Raw genomic sequence first — 12879 nt, forward strand, 5'->3', positions numbered from 1 at the left:
ATTTTGCAGTCCCGGGTAGGATGTGCATGCGCGTTGCCATTCGTGTCCTCGGCTGTCAATCACCAGGTCCCGGCTGGTGATTCCCTGCCAGCACCTAACGATCTCCGAGTATTTCCGATGGGGGAGAGGCCTGTATGTAAACAATACAGATCTCTCCCCTGTCAGCTCTGTATAGCAGAGCCATACAAAGCAGAGTGCTTACATTGTAAAGCACACAGCCCACATAGTAAAACAGCACACAGTTAACCCTTTCATCGCCCCACATAATAATCCCTTCCTGCCCTGTGACGTTAGTACAGTGTCAGTGCTTTTTATTAGCACTGATCACTGTATTGGTGTCACTGGGGATGTCAGTGAAACCAAGTCAGTTCCCCCCAGTGTCAGAATGCCCGCCGCAGTCCCACTATCGCTGATCGCCACCATTACTAGTTTAAAAAAATAAATTAATTAAAAATTCCATTATATATACCTCCATTTGTAAATGCTATAACTTTCATGTAAACCAAGTAATTTACACGTATTGGGATTTTTTTTTTTAGCAAAGATGTAGCAGAATACATTTTGACCTAAATTTATGACCAAATTTGATTTTTTTAAATTGTTTTACTGGACATGTTTAATGGCAAAAAGTAAAAAATATAGGTTTTTTTTTTTCCCAAAATTGTTTGTCTTTTTTTGTTTATAATGCAAAAAATAAAAAACGCACAGGCAATCAAAAAAATGTTGTGCTATGTGTAAAAAAACGTGCATATAAATCGTGAAAACAACTGTGACCATAATATGTACAAATCGTATAAAAAGCGATATCATATATGGTCTATATAAAGGACGATATAATAATTTTTAAAGCCCATGTGTATAATATCTCAACAAAACAATTGGTGAAAAGAACTTGCATTCCTAAAGTGCAATGGTATATATGTACAAATCATCTTTCTGTCCAAATAGTCACCAACGTGTACAAACCACCACCATGTGGACAAAATGGAGGCTTACCAGATGAAGAGACCCCTTAACTACAGGTGGTAATTAATTGCTTTGTGTCAATATAATTCCATCCGGACTTCTATGTCAAATATGAATCCAGGTTCCCCTTACATTAGTACACACTTCCCTTGGCCTTGTCGGGACAGTATTCTAGAAAATAAAGCATGCCTCTCATAGTGCAGTAAAACCAATGTGCCTTTGTTGCGTGAATATAATATACTACTTACATATGTAAAGAGGAATAACAGCATTCATAGACAATTTCCAAAATGGTGGACAGCGTGATGATGTCAGAGGGAGGCTCCTTCCGATGCGTTTCGTCATCAAAAACGTCTTCCAGGGTTTAGGGAGCTGCCCTCCATCACCACGCTTATATAAGAAAAAAACAAGCCTCGATTTGGAATAAAACCAACTTCAATCCTATACAGGAACCGGAAGCCAATGCATCCAGAACAAAGCCTCAATTTGGAATAAACACCATTGAATACAAGGAACTAAAAAAAGATATTACATCTGAACTGCGAAAGATGTCAATAGTGGGCTGGAATGAACCAGAACATACGCTCAATTCATAACCGAATAAACAAGTCCAGCCCAAATAAACAAAAATTCTTAGGACAATCAATAGATAAATATTAATTAAAAATATAGAAGGCCAAAAATATTCAGAATTAGAAGACAGGATTATAATGGTATAATTTGCTAGCTGTGACGCCATCTAGTGTTTTTAACATAAAAAAGGAAAAAAGAAAAACATACAAAGCAATATGTATGATTAAAATGTAGGCCATGTTGACCATAAAGGCCCATAATAGTAATCCATTAAACAATTATTCACTGTTCATAAATACACTAAAAAGTAAAAAATCAATCAAAAATAATAAAAATATACAGATAACTAAAAAATTGAGAGAAGCTACAAAGGAACCCATATGACCATGAACCCCCCTAATGGTCCCTAACAGAAATGAGATGAATGAAAAGTGATATCAAAGAAAAAATTAACAATTTAAGGACGAAAATGCCCATCAAGCACTATTGATAAATGCATTGATATCCCAATCCACATTCATTCCATAAGGCTCATAACATTTAACATTATGTATCCACTTGGTCTCAAGTTTGGAGATTTCCCTCCATATTGCGCTCCCTCTCCAACGTGGAGTGAATTTATCAATTCCTAAAAATAAAGTACCAGTGGGATCCTCATTATGGAATTTAGCATAGTGTCTAGAACTATGCCCTTTGAAACCTCTCTTGATATTCCTCACATGTTCCCCCAATCTAATTTGGAGAGTACGGGTGGTCCTCCCAATATATTGAAGGCCAAGCAAGCACTGTAAAAGATGAAGTACAGGTAATGAAAGGTACAATGGAGTGATTCCAAAATGTGGCAGTAGACGCAAAGGACTTGGTGCCCTTGTGTGAACATATATTAATTTGACATATCGAGCACCTTTTGCATTTATAGAAACCCTTTAGATCCTGAAAAAAAGTGGTATGGGGGGGGGGGGGGAACGCCACGAAAGATCACCACAAAAGATCACTTGTGGTTTAGAGGGTAAAATACGCTCAAATACCACCGAAAGAGAGCTCTATTTGTGGAGAAAAAAAGGACGTAAATTGCATTTGGGTGTAGCGTTGCGCATGACAGCGCAATTGTCAGTTAAAGTAATAGGTTTTTTTTTGGTTTTTTTTTGTGTGTGCTTGTGTGCATACAGATTCCCAGCAAATCAGAGAGGGGAAATGGGGGATGACCTACTCATCGGAATAATTCAGCGTTTTGCATAACTGAATTTAAAGTGTGTGGCCAGGCACAATAAAAAGCACCACATTTCTGCAATGCATACATATTTTCCCTTCAAAGACCCTGAAAGTACAGAAAATTATGTGTAGATGTGCTAGTAATGCACTCAGCACCATACGTTATGCAATTTTCTTTCCTTAAACTACGGGTTGAAGGAAAGAAAATAGTTCGATTCTCTCATCAACACCGTATTGACAACGATATATGACATGTAAATATTTTAGATGTTCGTTTTTAGTTCTGAACCTAAAGGGAAAAGTACGCACACAAACTCATAGATATAGATAGATAAATATTTATGAGACAGAAGGAAGAAATTGACAACATTACGCAAATAATTTAAATGCCTGTTACAAGCTACAAGATGTTGAAAATGCACTCATAGATCTAACGTAACAGCTAATTTTGGTCTGGTCATGCTTACTCTCATGCCCTTTTTTAGTAGTATACCTTTTACAAAACTGGGTGCCTAACTAATTTACACTGCTTTAGTCAACACATAAAATTACACCGACCAGAGGAATCCATTAGACTAACTCCCAATTGCTGCCCACTCACCATTAGACAGATTGTGTTGTTTATTTTGTGTAATAACACTGGACATTGTTTGTCTTTGGAGTGTCTACCCTGTATTGTATATTGCATTATAACTCTAATATTTTGTTAAAGCAGTTGTAAAGACTCAAGGTTTTTTACCTTCATGCATTCTATGCATGAAGGTAAAAAAACCTTCTGTGTACAGAAGGCCCCCCCTCCCTGATACTTACATGAGCTGTATCATGGTCCAACGATGTGCATGAGATCCTCGGCTCTTTGAGGATTCTCTCTCTTCTTCAGCTCCCGCTGCTGTCAATCACAACCAGTGAGCCAATGAGGAGAGAGAGGGGTGGGAATGGACATGCAGAGCAGTGGCTCCAGAGAGAGCCTGCTTGTGTGCCCTCATAGCAAGCCACTTGCTCTGGGGGCACTTGGTAGGAGGGAGGGGCCAGGAGCGCAGGCGGGGGACCCGAGAAGAGGAGGATCGGTGCTGCTTTGTGCAAAACCACTGCACAGAGCAGGCAAGTATAACGTTTGTTGTTTTTATATATTTATTTTTTTAACCGTAATTGCCTTTAATATCACTTTAAAGCTGAAGATTACCTAAAAGAAAATCTGTACAGGTTTAGTCACATCACTTGCCTGTAATGAAGTATGTCCCACGTTGTTCAGTCTGCTGGATTCTGGAGAAAGCCTAGTGAAACATTTAGGGGCTCATTTATAACAGAGAGTGGATTTCACTCTCTGCTCCTAATTATACTCCATAGGGTTTTGCACACATTGGCCCATTCATAAAAAGCAGACAGCAGTGTGCAGCCTGCAGTGCCCCACAGCATTCTCTCAATTTTAACCAGTAGAGAGAGCCCTGTGATTAGAAGAGTACCGGTCATGTGACTTCAACAGGTTATATCACCCTGTATACCTCCCCAACCTTTAACACACCATTCATTTTTATTGTGCTCTGTCAGCTCTGGGCTCCCAAAGCCAGCAGATCTCAATGCATATTGGTAAAGCACACTTTTCTAATTGTGTGGAGTGTTATGTTTTTTAAGCAGCGATATGGACATGGAAGGGCCCAGGTTAGATCACAAGATCATATAACATTATTAAGACTCTTCTAATGCTTATGAGTTTTCTATTTCTTTTAACTCAAGCAATTTTAAACTGTTATTACAGTTGCCTAGAAAGCTCAATGAGCTGGACCAAAATGGAGATCTCGCTCTGGATCTTGCACTTTCCCGAAAGCTTGAGAGCATCGCCACTACTCTGGTTAATAACAGAGCAGATGTTGACATGGTAGATAAAAAAGGATGGAGCCTTTTGCACAAAGCCATCCAAAGGGGTAAGTGATGGAATCGGCAACAATTTTCTAGATGATGATCTGTGACAGTTTTTAGTAATCTTTACTTTTTACAGATGATAAATTTGCTGCCACTTTCCTCATCAAGAATGGTGCTCTTGTAAATGCTGCTACTATTGGTGAACAAGAGACTCCCCTACACCTGGTAGCTGCTTGCACAGTGAAGGATCACAGCCTGGAAGTGATGTCTGATGTAGCACAAATAGCTGAGGCACTTTTACATGCAGGAGCTAATCCAAACATGCAAGACGGTAAAGGAAGGTAGGTATTGACTTGTTTAGAAATTTTGAATATTTTATTTGCGGATTATGCAGCACCTCTAGTGTCCTGTAAACACACACCTATAGCAGTCAATCTGAAATCTTATTTTCCTTACTTTCAGGACTCCGCTTCACACTGCTATTCTTTCTAGAAATGAGTATGTTTTTAACCAGCTACTTCAGTGCAAACAGTAAGTAATCGGAGAAAATGACTGTTTTCTTGTTTTTAAAATTTTTGGTTGTTTTATAAGCCAGCTATAATTGTGGACTTCCTCTGCTCAAAGTGCTTCTTACTTTCTTGACCCAGTACAAGCCTGTTGTAAATGAAAGTCAGAAAGGTCAGAATTGGATCAGGGAATAAACCTTATGTTTAACACCATAAAGTATGCAAAATTTAGTGTTTAATGCAATACCTGAAACAAAAGTGGGAAGCTGCTTGCATCAAAGCAAATGGCACAGGATCTATGAATGGAGAGGGTGGAGCTATCAATCATCCGCTCATCCCCTATTCATAGATCCTGTGTCTTTTATAGAAGCTGTAGTATGGCTTCTATGAATGGCAGAACTGTCAGGAAAGGGCTCTTAATGAGAGCTTCTGACATCCCTTTTTGTATCAACCCCTGCTGCACCAGATAATTACACCCTGTTTGGGATGAGGTGTTGGGATGTATTTAGGACAAAGGAAGATTTCTGGTGAAAGGAAAAGAATCGGCAAAAGTGGCACAGATGACTTGCTAGGCCACAGGTGTCAAACACAAGGCCTGCAGGCCATATTCAGCCCTCTAGGCCATTTCATGTGGCCCTTGCACCTCTCCTGCAGGTAACCCCTTGTCTCTGCCCCCATCTTGTCTCCTCTGCCAAATCCTGCAGCTCTAGCACCCCCTCTTCTCTGCCACCCCCTCAGCATTCATCAGACTCTGGTAATTGAGTCCACTCCTCCTCTTGTCCTCCTCCAGACCCTGCACTTTTGCTTTCCGGCTCTGCCCTGAAAGGGTGTGCACGCTGATGTTAGAGAGGGTGTGGGATTCTTGACATCTGATGTAATGGGGGGTGTGGTGCTCTGGACATTTAGTCTTACAGATACAACTGGCCCTTTGAGGGCAACCATAATGCTGATATGGCCCGCAATGAAATGGAGTTTGACACCCCTGAACTAGATTATGTTCCTAGTGTGGATTTTTCTGTTTTCTATTTTTAGCTATATGCAGGCTTTAAAGTATTGAAGACAATCTGCAGGGAAAGTAGAGAACTAGCATTTTCCAGAGAAAACTTCAGCAGTGGCCACCTATATGTTTTCCTTGTGACAGGTTTCCGTTAAGGGTCCATTCATTCTTGTTCACTGCAGCAACCTGTGTATTACTGCAACACATGCCAATATTCCTGCTCTGTGTGTGGTGTTTTGCAGTCCGTTTATTGTGAATGGCATTCATATAAATTGTTCTGTACAGAATTATACATCACAGTTCACTACACACATATTATTGCTAAAAAAGGGTCATGTATGCTTCTTGATCCTTTGTAGTGCTTTGGCAGGACATTCATAATACAACTGTTAAGCACTGTAAAGGAATTTAAAGGTGTGAATCCAGTCTAATTGAAAGGTATTACAGTGTTGCTTTGTTCTTGTCTGCTGCACTATTGAATAGAAAAACCACTTGTTATCTGCGATAACATATGGCAATATATAAAAGCCTATCAGAGTTTTTTGGTTTTTTTTTTCCTCCAGCACCCATATAAATATAGCAAGAGTAATATAAAGTGATGACCTAAACTGACATTTTCAGATTTTATGTCTAGGGTAAAAGGACCTAGGTTTTCCTGTAGAGCTTCTTTTTTTGTCCATAACACTTAGGCCCCTTTCACACAAGGTGGGGGCTCCATTTAGATCAGCAGGGGATCTGTACAATATGCATTGGTGCTTGAGGAAATGTTGGGAATCACCATCATAAATGATAAAGGTTTTCCTTAGGGGTATGCCTAAACTGAGATGTCATAGTATTTCCTTACTTGTACCAAGCAAGTAAGGGATTTCAAATAGAACTTTAATCCCTGGTTGAGGTTAGACAGAAAGATCTGTTTGGGTGGGGGCCAAGAGTTCTCTATTTGTTTTCAAGTCAAGAATCACCTATGCGTGCAAGACGGGTGGTAGATTTGACACGCTGACTGCAAGTCTATTAACAGGACGATTTGATTTTCTTATTACAAATATAGCTCACTAGGATAGTTTTTTGTCTCTTTTTCTATATTAAACCCAAAGCCAAAAATATAATATAGTGCAGCACGCCTTTCTTTAAATGTGGTGGCTGCATGAGTTTTCTTTTTTTTTAAGGCTTTTTCCCCTCCATTTTCACCTGGTGATCTGGCCAGTTACACATCTCCTGTATTAGAGTGCCCCCTTTCTAGACACGAAGGAGCACAGGGGGCACCTTTGTACTGCAGCATTGTCAGTCTAGTAGGAGGGGAGTGTTAGATGGACTAGCAAATTAGAAGCCAGTTACAGCAAACCTTTTTTTTTTCCTTTTTGCGATAACTGTTTTGGACATAAAAAAAGCTGATCATTGTAAGCACCCCTGTCAAGGGTAAATGGTTTTTCCTATTGCTGTAACTGCAAGAGAGTTTGCTCTTTTGAAAAACAACAGACTTACTGGCCAGATCACCAGATGAAAGTAGAAAGAAAGCCAAAAGCCATCACATTTAAGAATTGGTAAGCTGCAATATGTTTGCTTTGGGTGTATTACTGCTTTAAGTTCCATCTCTCAAAAACTCCTGCACTTTTGATTCAGAGGCAACCAAAACAAGAATCTCTTGCCAACTGTTATAAAACACATTGCTCTTTTTTACCTGTAACAGTGATGAAATTAATGTAGAATATCAAGGTACTTTGGATGGGAATTGACAGTGATGTATTTGTTAGATTAGATTTAGAACTAAAGGATCATGAGGGAAGCACAGCGCTGTGGCTGGCAGTTCAGTATATCACTGTGTCTTCGGACCAGTCTGTGAACCCATTTGACGATGTTCCCGTTGTGAATGGAACTTCATTTGATGAGAATAGCTTTGCGGCAAGGCTTATCAAACGAGGCAGCAACACAGATGCACCTGACACTGTAACAGGTAAACACAAGAGGTTTGTATTCACTATTGCCCTGTACCTTCTATAGCCCTTGCTGTCACAATTTCTGTTTTCTTTTTCGATTATAGATTTTCTGATTAGATCTTAGTTATTCATGTTACTGTTGTGCATTTGAAACAAGAGAATGCTTGTGAAATATTGTAGGTAATTATATAAAATCATTTTTTTGACTTATCTATTTGGTGAAATACGTGTTGTAAGTTAAAGGATATGTTCACCTTTTGACCAAAAATAAATGCACTTTTTTTTTTGCAGGTAAAGAAATGTGCACTTATTATTTTTGTTTGCAGGAGCCAGCTAAGCATTGCACCAGAGATCAGCAGATCGCTGGTGCCATGCAGGTCTCCTGCAGACCTGTCAGTATATCTGCTTGCCGTATGGGATATACGGGCAAGCAGATATACTGACATGAAGATTCAATGAACTACCACGGCGCTCCACAGCATTGTGGTAATTCATTGAGAACTACAGGCTGACAGTCATTAAGACTGTCGGGACTTGTAGTTCATTCATTCACAGAATACTGTGAATTAATGACATGGCCGTGTGGGTGGAGCTAGTACAGGGAAATTCTCCCTGTACTTCTTTCACAGGGGGTGGAACATGTAACATGTTCTTAAAGGTGAGCTTATCCTTTAAGCTTTGGTTCTGGTGAGTGAAAATAGTAGTTTGACAGGAGACTGGTGAAACTACCACTGGTGATCTGCTAAGATATCTCTATTTTTTTCTTTTCTCTTCTTTTTTTTTTGTTTACACTATGCTTTATCAGCTCTTTACATCCCCACCCACATTGTATATTGCAATGAAAATGTTTATTATGAATTATTGAGTATGAACTTGTAAGTATTTGCAATGCCCTGTACCAGTTCTAATTATTTGCAGTGAGCAGTATTCATTTATTAAACTGGAAACCAAAAGCTTTCTACTAGCAAGTAAAAATGTGTGAAGCATTTGAACTTTTTTTTTTTTTTACATTGGCTATACTTAGGCAACTCTTCTGTAAAGAAGATATGCTAATTTCTTATAATTATTAAAAGGGAGTAAGTATTGCTTTTGTAACTATAGCCTATATTATATTGTATTAATATTTACATTATGATATCTCCCTTGCTAGGCAACTGCTTGCTACAGAGAGCTGCTGGAGCAGGGAATGAGGCTGCTGCTCTGTTCCTGGCAACCCACGGCGCAAAGGTCAACCATAAAAACAAGTGGGTAAGTTCCATAGACAAACATACAGACTCTACACTGTATATACTGGTTGTATATGACAGTTGACCTTCAAAAGTGCTTCCTTACATTCTCATGTTAACAGGTTATTATTATTACAATTATTATTCTCAGGTTAACAGGTTATCGTGCAATGGTAGTTTATTTATATGAAATCTCTGGAGGAGAGTTTAGTACAAACTGTCTTAAAAAAATGTTGCCTCAACATTTCATATTCCTGATATATGCCTGCTGTACCATGTATTATACTAGGCATGAGAACACAGTGTGGTCCATTTTTTGGCTGTGCTAGGAACTCTGCCTGTTCTCCTCCAATGATTTGGCTTCTGCTGACATGACCTCCCCCCCGGAGGATCAGGGATACAGTTGTGGAGAAGGGGAGGGAAGCCAATCACCATAGTAAAAGCCAAGGTTGATTAAATAATCCAATGCACAAACTACACCACCTGGTGCTCCCAAACCCTAACTGTTTTGGCTCCAACATAAAGCTTATTTGTATTGACTCAACATTAAGCTCCATGTAGGAATGAAATGCTGAAATCTGCTATTCTTGGAGTGACCAGCAAAGGTTGGGAGCCTACATCTGATATCGAAGGGAAATATGCCTGCAGCAGAATATTCAAAACAAAGACACCACACTCCACAGGTCTCACATTGTGCACCCTTTTTCTGTTTGGGGGATATCCATAAGGTATGCATAGACATCAAGATCTCCCATATTAGTCAAAAGTGCTCTGCATATAAAGTTCCATTATTGAAAGGCTCTTAAATCCTTGTCAAAGGGATGTTCCTCATATCAACTTTATGCCACTCGAAAAAAGGAAATGTTGCGTGGAAAACAGTTTAGGCCCCATGTAGAGGTAATGGTGTGTAGCCCAGAGGAGGATATCCTGGGAATGCCTGTAAACAGCTCCGACCTCCCTCTTACACTGTAAAGACAACCACATAAAACCTGTAAGGGGTGACCATTAAGATGCTCAGATGAAAGGCCAGACCAGATGTAGTCTAGAGAAGGAAACATTGTAGTGAACAGATATGTGAATGCTGATTCTTTACCTTCCTCTGTTGCCTAACAAACTGGGGGCACTGTCCTGGGGAAGGTTCAAGTGAAAAATAACAGCCGAGTAGGCAAGCCCTTTAGAGAGTAGGGGATCTACAGTGAGGAACAGAAGTAATTCAACACCCTGCGTTATTGCAAGTTCTCCCACTTAGAAATCATGGGAGGGGTCTGAAATTCACATTGTAGGTGCATTCCCACTCTGAGAGACAGAATTAAAAAAAAAAATTCAGGAAATCGCATTGCATGATTTTTAAAGAATTTGTCTTGCACTGCTGCACATAAGTATTTGAACACCTGAGAAAATCAGTGTTAATATTTGGTACAGAAGCCTTTGTTTGCAATTACCGAGGTCAACCGTTTCCTGTAGTTCTTGACCAGGTTTGCACACACTGCAACAGGGATTTTGGCCCACTCCTCCTCACAGATCTCTAGATCTGTCAGGTTTCGGGGCTGTCGCTGAGCAGCACGGAGTTTCAGCTCTCTCCAAAGATGTTTTATTGGATTTAGGTCTGGAGACTGGCTAGGCCACTCCAGAACCTTGATATGCTTCTTACGGAGCCACTCCTTGGTTATCCTGGCTGTGTGCTTCGGGTCGTTGTCATGTTGGAAGACCCAGCCACGACCCATCTTCAATGTTCTGACTGAGGGAAGGAGGTTGTTGCTCAAAATCTCATAATAAATAGCCCCATTCATCCTCTCATTAATACAGTGCAGTCGTCCTGTCCCCTTCACAGAAAAGCACCCCAAAGCATGATGTTACCACCCCCATGCTTCACAGTAGGGATGGTGTTCTTGGGATGCAACTGATCCTTCTTTTTCCTCCAAACACAACAAGTGAAGTTTAGACCAAAAAGTTCTACTTTGGTCTCATCTGACCACTTGACTTTCTCCCATGCCTCCTCTGGATCATCCAGATGGTCATTGGCAAACTTCAGACGGGCCTGGACATGTGATGACTTGAGCAGGGGAACCTTCTGTGCAATATATGATTTGAAACCATGACGGCGTAGTGTTCTACCGACAGTGACCTTTGAAACTGTGGTCTCAGCTCTCTTCATTGACCAGCTCCTCCTTTGTAGTTCTGGGCTGATTCCTCACCTTTCTTATCATCAGTGATACCCTACGAGGTGAGATCTTGCATGGAGCCCCAGTCCGAGGGAGACTGACAGTCGTCTTTAGCCTCTTCCATTTTCTAACAATTGCTCCAACAGTTGATCTATTTTCACCAAGCTGTTTGGCAATTGCCCCGTAGCCCTTTCCAGCCTTGTGGAGGTCCACAATTTTGTCTCTGGTGCCTTTTGACAGCTCATTGGTCTTACCCATGGTAGTAGTTGGCGTCTGACTGTGCGGTGGACAGGTGTCTTTGAAGAGCTCAGACAGGTGCTACTAAGTTAGATTAATGAGTGGAGTAGAGGTGGACTTTTTAAAGGCACAGTAACAGGTCTTTGAGAGCCAGAATTCTTTCTGTTTCTTAGGTGTTCAAATACTTATGTTCAGCAGTGCAAGACAAATAAATTCATAAAAATCATACAATGTGATTTCCTGAATTTTTTTTTTTTAATTCTGTCTCTCAGAGTGGGAATGCACCTCCAATGTGAATTTCAGACCCCTCCATGATTTCTAAGATGGAGAACTTGCAAAATCGCAGGGTGTTCAAATACTTCTGTTCCTCACTGTATGTACAATAAGAAAGAAACCAATGGACAATGCCAGAGGGAAACCCACACAAACAATAATAATAATAATCATCATGAAAAAAAAAGGGAAGGGGAAGGAGGAAAACATCACATAGTCATAAAAGGGGCAAAGCTCAAACTTTCATTAAGTCCAGGAACAACTTCCAAAACCCAGCATTGGAGAGATCTGGGATCACTGTTGCGTTTTAAACAAACATGTCTTGCCAGTGGTAGCTTAAGATGATACGTAGAAATCTCATAGATATGATCCTGAAATCTTTTACGAATCATTCGAATAGTCTTGCCCACGTAGAAGGACCCACAGATGCAAAGAATGACATATATGACTCCATGTGTGCCACAATGGGCTCTCTGTCTACATCTGAGGGTCCTCCCCGTTGGTAAGACCAGACTATCTCCTTCAATCATAAAGGGGCAAATGTCACAGCTCCCACATCTATACATTACAGATGTGTAACGTAATTTTGGAGGGGACCAGTTTATGTCACTGTGGACCAATAAGTTTGCTAGAGATTTAGCCTTCCTAATAGCCTTCCCAATTTGAAATTCACTAGTGAATATAATACTCAGAAAGTGACTTTTCTGGACTTGGAAGTTGAACTAGATGGAAACGGGGGTAAAAACGAAGCTGTTTACAAAACCTACGGCCACAAACAATCTACTGGATGCTAGGAATTTTCACCCAAGCCCCTTAATTCAGGGTATCCCAGTTAGACAATATCTGAGGGCGCAAAGGAACTGCTTTGATCCTTTAGATTTTGAAAAAGAGGCACTGAATCTACACGAGAGATTTACCAAACGGGATATAAAT

At 40.2% G+C, this 12879-nt stretch overlaps 1 protein-coding gene across 2 annotated transcripts in view; it reads left to right on the forward strand.

Annotated features, from left to right (window-relative positions):
• ANKFY1 (ankyrin repeat and FYVE domain containing 1) overlaps positions 1–12879 on the forward strand; it is an 85478-nt gene that overhangs the window by 43946 nt on the left and 28653 nt on the right. For both annotated transcript variants that reach the window (XM_089655406.1, XM_089655407.1), the window contains 5 exons: positions 4508–4673; positions 4748–4952; positions 5074–5142; positions 7866–8065; positions 9199–9296. In XM_089655406.1, coding sequence (XP_089511532.1) covers positions 4508–4673; positions 4748–4952; positions 5074–5142; positions 7866–8065; positions 9199–9296 — 738 coding nt within the window. The remainder of the gene's footprint in view (positions 1–4507; positions 4674–4747; positions 4953–5073; positions 5143–7865; positions 8066–9198; positions 9297–12879) is intronic.

The sequence above is a fragment of the Staurois parvus genome, unplaced genomic scaffold, assembly GCF_062004578.1.
Source record: "Staurois parvus isolate SC_StPar_1 unplaced genomic scaffold, SC_StPar_1.0 ptg000839l, whole genome shotgun sequence".
NCBI classification, from domain to species: domain Eukaryota; kingdom Metazoa; phylum Chordata; class Amphibia; order Anura; family Ranidae; genus Staurois; species Staurois parvus.